The 7,874-nt window shown below is 36.5% G+C and overlaps 3 protein-coding genes across 3 annotated transcripts; 1 reads left to right on the top strand and 2 right to left on the bottom strand.

Annotated features, from left to right (window-relative positions):
* Window positions 1-233: 233 nt before the first annotated feature.
* FOMMEDRAFT_155754 (uncharacterized protein) lies at window positions 234-1,199 on the bottom strand (the record flags this gene model as incomplete). Its single annotated transcript, XM_007266144.1, has 5 exons — window positions 234-282; window positions 343-636; window positions 689-778; window positions 837-899; window positions 970-1,199. The coding sequence occupies 5 exons, from the start codon at window positions 1,197-1,199 to the stop codon at window positions 234-236; spliced, it is 726 nt and encodes a 241-aa protein (XP_007266206.1).
* A 1,212-nt stretch (window positions 1,200-2,411) lies between these two features.
* Window positions 2,412-3,774, top strand: FOMMEDRAFT_155753 (uncharacterized protein; the record flags this gene model as incomplete). The annotated part of the gene is made up of 3 exons (XM_007266143.1): window positions 2,412-2,914; window positions 2,973-3,261; window positions 3,304-3,774. 3 exons carry the CDS (start codon window positions 2,412-2,414, stop codon window positions 3,772-3,774), a joined length of 1,263 nt encoding a protein of 420 aa, XP_007266205.1.
* Window positions 3,775-5,261: 1,487 nt separating this feature from the next.
* On the bottom strand, window positions 5,262-7,181 carry FOMMEDRAFT_28252 (uncharacterized protein; the record flags this gene model as incomplete). The annotated part of the gene is made up of 11 exons (XM_007266142.1): window positions 5,262-5,301; window positions 5,457-5,547; window positions 5,708-5,735; window positions 5,990-6,042; window positions 6,125-6,226; window positions 6,315-6,415; window positions 6,477-6,603; window positions 6,678-6,700; window positions 6,751-6,789; window positions 6,926-7,020; window positions 7,146-7,181. 11 exons carry the CDS (start codon window positions 7,179-7,181, stop codon window positions 5,262-5,264), a joined length of 735 nt encoding a protein of 244 aa, XP_007266204.1.
* Window positions 7,182-7,874: the final 693 nt, after the last annotated feature.

Raw genomic sequence — 7,874 nt, 5'->3', positions numbered from 1 at the left:
ATGTAAGTTGTGATAAAAACTGCTTACATATACACAGCCGTATGATCCCTCTCCAAGTAGTCTACCCCATTCATAGGAGTAATAATTTCCTGAAGGATCACCTTGCTTCGTGTTATAGTTGTTGAAAGCCTGTTTCCCGGTCTGTATTCCATACATTTTTCTATTATGTTCTTTGACTTCAGAGGAAATTGAATCTTCAGTATAATACCAATGCATATTGTCTTTATTATCTTTCAATTGCTCCGGCATTTCACTGTCGGATTCTTCGTCGTCGTCCGAACTCTGTGAACTATCATAACCGTTAATCAAATCGTAATAACTTACATAAATATCAGTTCACACCTTTCTTGTGTTCGTGGATACATATTAACAGGCTCTGCGGTGTAGGTGAACGACGGGTACGTTGCTGGGGTTGGGGACATTTTGTACGTTATTGGGGTTGGAGGCATTTTGTGCGTTATTGGGGTTGGAGACATGATGTAGCGAATCGGCGAAGTCGTATTACTATTATTACTAAACCAGATCTTGGGCTTGGGCGATTCACTGCCCGACGAAGAGATAGTTGATGATGATGCAGACCCTTCTGTGCCAGCGAGAGGACTTGAATATGGGATAGTTGATTCACGGTGGCTCGAACTGTTCACAATAATTGAGTCTTAGATAAGTATACTTGAGTAGGATTACGCACGTAGTGGATGCATATGATTCCCTGTATTTAGGAGCCTGAGAGGGCGAAGCTCGTTTCGATTTCGTTACTGCCGGCGTTGACGTTCGGCGACTGTTCACAAATGATGAGCAATGAGTTATTGAGCGATACTACTTTCAGAATTACTCACGTATCTTGTTCCGGCTTAGTAGGTGCTTGCTGAGGAGCTTGTTTCGGTACCGCTACGGATGGTCTACGTCGATTATTCGCCGGCATTAATATTACTAAGTAACTGATAAATAGTATCGTATGAGATGCCCAACCTTTCATCCACGGACGGTCGTCCCTCCTCTCTTCGTTCATGCGTGTGGCTGGTGTGTGCTTTCTTCGCCGACTCTCTCCCTTGATCCTTCGCACCACTATCTTTTCGCACAGGGCGAGTGCTCGCACGAGTCCATGCATTTCGTCGTTGTGTAGCTACTTTTTTCCCTTGTTGCGAGGTGTCGTCACTTCGAACAGTAGCAGTGCTCTGTCTGTGTTGATTGTGTCCCATCGCCAATGCCAATACGGAAGTCAAGAAAGAGAAGGTTTGGTTTGTCCAAGAATGCAGGACTCCTCCACCAGCTACCGAGTTGCCTTCTTAACCCTGCGCGGAAACAATATTGCAAATGCATTCTCCAACGATAAGCCACTTGAGTACACGCACTTACTTGCTTTGTACTAACGCCAAATGAACACAGCATCAAAAAGATTGAGACTGTTGCACATTTCATCGATATAATTGGTGAATAGGTAGCATTGCTCCCAGAAGTCCAGATTAAGAAACTTTGCACTGGAAAGCACCGTGAAAAAGTCGGATTTATTATAATGGATTACAGTATTTTTAATATAATATAAACATTTTATATACCTCATAATGTAAGTGTAAGGGTTACACAGTGATTATAACATTACTCTAAGCTATATTAGTGTATTTAAAGATTTTATAAGTACTATGGACGAATGCAATTTATTAAATGCATTATAATAACTTTGTATATTAAGCTAAAGTATTATACTTGCATTATAACTTTGAAGGCAGCCTAATATTCACTTTGTAATAGAGTTTATATTATTTGCATAAGGTATTCAGGTACTTAGAACAATTACATTAGTGTGTTTAGAAAGATATATACTTGTCAGATTACTTTTTATTGTAATTTAAAGTAAATTAAGACTTTTATTTTATATCCAAATGTGATATTTGAGTTGCTGTACAAGTTGGATACTATCACGAAGATTGATTACGTAATCACGTGCTGAAGATCGAGAGCATATAATGACGCACTTACTGCTGTCAGTGTCACTCCTTCTCTCCGACCTCCACCATCTCTCTAAGTATAACCCTCTGACCTGACACTATGCCGTCGCTTTTGTTCTCTCCATCCTAGTCCTATGCTTGCAAGTGTCCTCCAGCAGGTACTCTGAATGTAACAACACAGACAATAAACATTGCAGCAACTCGTCTCTCCAATCTGCCGTTGCAGTGCCTGTACTGTGCCTCAGGTCCTGCATTATGCTACCGAGCTGACTACACCGTCCTTCAACGTAAAGCGTAAGCAGCCAATCCACTTCATAATACCCTGCACAATAGTTGCTCACCCCTCCCTCTCCTTCCAACCTTTTTGTCTCCCTCCCTTTCTCCTGTATCCTTGCGTTGCCTCTCCTCTGTTATCCTTTTCCCTTCGCCTCCCTTTTTGCATTCGCACATCCGTGTTATTGACCAATGCGAAACAACTTTGCTAATAATTCGCGTACTTCTTCCCGCTTTGCAGCACAAGCAATAATCGACAAGCACATGCTTGCGACAATGTTCATATACAACCACTCCCAATGTATAATCCTCTCTCCGATCCCGCGCGCACTTCCCTCCCTTCCCGTTCCATGCATGACATCATCCTTGATGGCCCCAGAGTACGTACACTTGTATTCCCCAGTGCCGTGCATGACACCATTTCGAACAGAAGCAGTGGTCCACCACTTACTGCTCCTGAGCCGAGTCCGTCCACCTTCCACTTTGCCTTCCCTGTTCGAGCCGGTTAGTCCCAGAGATACACTTTTGCAATTCACGTCTCAGTTCACTGCGCTTCTGACCACTTTCCGTAGCCAGAGCATGCAGCGCGCACGCACAGACACGGCTTCGCCTGCAGCTCAAATCAACTCGTTCAACTCTCCAGACGTCAACCCTCAACCTGGTGCACTGCTCTCCCCTCGCCCCTCACTGTCGCGGTCTGTCCATCTCTTCTTTCTAATTACTCACACAAGCCAACAACTCCCTATTCCTCAGTCAGACAATCTCCCAACCTGTCTCACGAGCACAGGCTCAACTTTGCAACACACATAACCTCACAGCCCATATTCACACGCGATTCAACATGCAGGGACCGAGCGACGACCGAAGCGTGGTGACGAAGACTACGTCAAGCAGCCGAGAACGCATTCATCCTTTTCCGTCGCGAATGCCTTTTGAGAAAGAACGAGGCGGAGGCTGCAGCAGCTGCAGAAGGCGATTCCGTCGCGAGACGTCAGCGTCAAGCCGACCTATCCAAAACAATTTCACAACAATGGCATTCACTGTCCGAGGAGGAACGTAAATACTGAATGATCTCGCGAAACAGAGGAAGAGAGAGCACGAGGAGATATACTCTTGGTACGTCTATCAGCTCACACGATCTGATAAGAGCAAGAAGAGAAAGAAAGACGCGATGGCAGTAGTAGCGCCTGCGGTTGGGAAAGCAAGCGACGAGAAGGAGGGTAAGAAAAAGAGACGTGAACGTACGGAATCGTCCAGCAGTGTCCGAGGTTCTGGCGCACCCGCACGTAACAGCTCGTCATGCTCTACTGCAACCACTGTGAGTGTCTCTTCATCAGCATCTACCGACTACAGCGAATTTAATCCACTTTCTGCAGATAGCTCGCTGCATGGCTGCTCGTTCGGATATCTGCACATGAGGTGCAGTAGCGTGCGCGAAGTGGAGATGGCGGACTTTGCTGACTGCCCTCTCTTTCTGGTGGTCTGTCTGGACCCGATCAAGGTGCGGGCCCGGCAATCGACACCTGCAATGCACTCGTTTCTCGCTCGAGTCTGAGCCGATCACAACCTCTGCCTACTCGTATTTGCATCAGAGCGGACACGGACACTCTCACTCGCTCTCTGCACAAATCTTAGCATAGGCTGCACAGAGTCTTGTACCAGGAGGAGGTCCTCCCAGCTTCGTCCTCCCACAGAATCGTTGGTTACCCAACACACTGGGTGCACCACCATTACAATGTATGTGTTCTCGAATTGTTTTCCTTAATTATTGTAGATAACAATGAATTGTATTAAATATTTTAATATAATTATTTTCTGTTATTTTAATAATAATTGGATACAAAGGGAAATAATTACTATTACATAAAATCTCCCTCTCAAATACTCTTTTTCTTATCCTTTACACTCTTCTGTATATTCTATTTAGTATTCTTACTTTACCTCTTTAATATCTCATAATTTAGCTCTACTTATAAAGCTTATTTATTTAACTATAAGTAGTTTAGTGTGTCTGACTCTAGAATTGTCCAAAACTCTAATTATCTGTGTAGTACAATACCAAGACTATACTATTAGTTACTCATTTTGAGTATTATATATTATATAGAGTATAAGCTAGATAGTTTAAAGTATTTTTACTGTATAATCACTACATATCTGCTTGACTACTCATTTATAGATCTACTTGAAAAACTAACTAATTTTAAACTATAGTATTTTCTACCTGTTACCACAATTACTTAGCCTTGTTACTATTATAAATATAAATTATTAATCTAGTATAACTATTAGGAACCATTATCAAGTAAAGTATCAAAGTGTAATTGTAGAAAATGAAGAAAAACCTTTGTACAGTATATTAGTATAAACTAGCATTTATTTTTTACCTTATATAAATTCAGATTTGACTCCTCTTGACACAAAATTATATATGAGTGTTAAATGAAGGTGCAGTATATATTTAATACTGTTTATAAGTAAGAAAAGCAAAGTTTAACAGTGAAAACAAAATTATTTAAGAATATATTATTTTAACAACTGTAAACATGTGTTATTAGATTAATAACAAAATGAATATTGAATTGTACCCTAATATTTTTCATATATATTATCTTAATATTCTTAACTATTAGTGTATACTATAATTAGTGCCTTTATCCTGTTTTAAGATAATTATTTAAAGTACATATTAAACTATATAATATTTTGATTTTTAGTAAGTAGTATGTAACATCTCTTACAAGTCTCTAATATACTCAATATAAGCATCATGTAAAGATAATAATACTATCTTAATTATACTACATTTGTTTAGGTAGAGCAACTTAGTAGTATAAAGTTCTGAGAGGTTTTATTGAATAAATTACTATAATATTCCAACTTCTTATATTTCAAAATTCTGTAAACTAATTTTGCCACAACTTGATGCATTAAGTAATGCAAATGTAGGGTATACTTAATATTAGATTTTAATTGAGCATGGTTGTAGTATTGTGTATTTCTAGAGGTTGAAAGTTGACTGACTGTATATAAGTATAAGTATTACAACACCTTCATTTTCTTACAATACCAATCTTTATTTCTACAACATTTTTTCATTATAAAATAATGTATTATTAATTGGTATAGTATCTCTAGTTTACAATACAATTTTTTTCAATTAAATTGGTTTAGAATTGACAGAGTTATAGTAAAATGAGTTGTCAGTCACATAGTATTACAATACTTTTGACACACTGTAAGAATAAAATACCAGAAACGATATTACAGTAATAGGAAAACAGTCCATATACTATTTTACAAGTGATGATAGGGCTAGCCACTAAAGCTGTAAAACTAGATCAAGATGGCAGGAAAGTTGGGACATACATAAAAATGCAAAAGGCAATAATAGGTTGAGTTCTGTATAAGGGCCATCTTGTTCATTACAAAATCGAATCAGCCAGCATGTTCATTACAGTCAAGTCTTAATTCAACATAGCTCTTACCTTCAAACTGTAAAGACTGAACAGTGTTCTAACCATTAAATAGTAAGAGCAATATAAAACTAAAGACTTTAGACTATATGTCTTCCTAATATATAGATTTTAAACCTGTATTATTATTCAGGTTTAGATCATTTAAAATTGTTACTATAGAATGACACTACTAAAGTATAGTTATTCCATTTTTTGACCCTTTCCAAGCTTAGTGATTGCTGTACAGTGTAATAAACTACCAAATAATGTTATTGGGTCTGTATAGAACAAAAATCTGTAAAGCTTGCTTACAGAGTGTCTAAGAGCATCTTCAACAGATGGTCTCTCTTTCCAGTCGGGTTCAGCTAAATATATAAGAAATTGTACAAAATCTGTTAAAGAATATTTAGTAACTCTTGGAAAGATACAAATCAATCAACTACAAACATGGATCCCAGGTTGATAACTCTTCAAGTTGGCCTAATGTCTTTTTTATGTCCCTCATGTAAAATTTTACTGTAGCTACAATCATTTCTCTTTCACGCCTATCTAAACAACAGACAAATATTAAATACAGATTCTTATATATTAAGAAAATTATAATTACTCTGAGTCTTAAATAAAGAAGGTATATTACTTTCATTCATTTGCTGCTTTATAGCTCTCTTTCTATATTCTTTCCATTTTTCATCCCAGTTATTAGGTTCACTTGCTCCTGCCATAAAGTATGCAGTAATCCTATAAATATATATAAAAAAGTGCTTAGAACAAAGTTATGAAATGTAATTACCATACAGACCAAATGTCTGAGTTATGAGTTACTAAGTCAGAAAATCTTTCTTTGGCCATATAATCAGATGTGCCAGCTAATTCATACTCTTTTGACTTGACTTCATGTTTTAATTTCACTGCACTTAATAATAATACTGTGAGTGAAACATATGATACTCAATAAGTTTAAATATTTACAGTCCAAAATCAGTAATTTTTATAGTTTTACCATTAAGTAAAAGATTTGCAGGCCTGTAAAGGACTATTTTAACATATACAAGTATATTAATGTTTAAACTTACTTAATATCACAGTGGATTATATGGTAGGTTTTATTAAAACTAGAAAGGAAGTATAATCCAGCTAGTATTTGTCTGTAAGGAATACAGTAAGTAGGAGTTAGTACCTTAAAATAATTAGAATTACTTTGTAAAAGTTGCAATTTCACTTATATTCCAAGGATTTTGGTTATTGTACCTTATTTCTGTTGCACTATGAAGGTCTCCACCATTGATGAGCTCAAAGGCAAATAAAGTACCATTATAAATGGTATTGGACCAATAGTACTTTACCTATAATAGAAATAGTGTATGTTAATATGTGTTATTATAGTTACTATTTGTAGTCATTGTACTTACAATATTTTTATGTGTACAATTCTGTAGAAACTGTAATGTTCTTGTCTCCTGTTTGATACTTTCTTTATCCTCATCTTTAACAACTTTAACTGCATAGTACACAGTCTTTTGAGGAGTAGTCAGATTTCTACATTTGAGTTCCTAGCAATAAAAGTAATAAGCAAGTTGTAAATGTAAGTTGTGATAAAAACTGCTTACATATACACAGCTGTATGATCCCTCTCCAAGTAGTCTACCCCATTTGTAGGAGTAATGATTTCCTGAAGAATCACCTTGCTTCATGTTATAGTTGTTGAAAGCCTGTTTCCCCATCGCGAAAAAGTCGCATTCCTTATATGGAATTTTAGACTTTGTAAAGCAAAATAAACATTGTATATGCATTATAAAGCAATATAAGCATTATATATACATTATAAAGTAACTGCAAGGTTTCCAGATGAATTGTAATGTCTAAATAAGACATATTAACACATTACAAGACAATATAAGTACTATGGATAAATATAATCTATAAAACTAATTATACTAACCTTGTATGACAAGCCAAAGTATTATGTTTACATTATATTTCTATTATAATTATAAAAACAGAGTGGTACTTACAATATAATAAAGTAATAACAACTATTGTTTACTTACAATTGTTATAAAATGGTTATTAATGTATACAATTATAAAAACATTCTTTTTGTAAAGTTATAATCTTAATAAATGTATAGCATTAATATACAACTTGATAGCAATCACAAAGCAAGTATGAGACAGAAAAAAAAGTATTACAGATCTTT

Source organism: Fomitiporia mediterranea (genome assembly GCF_000271605.1).
Source record: "Fomitiporia mediterranea MF3/22 unplaced genomic scaffold FOMMEscaffold_5, whole genome shotgun sequence".
Lineage (NCBI taxonomy): Eukaryota > Fungi > Basidiomycota > Agaricomycetes > Hymenochaetales > Hymenochaetaceae > Fomitiporia > Fomitiporia mediterranea.
This window is presented reverse-complemented; position numbering and strand designations above follow the sequence as displayed.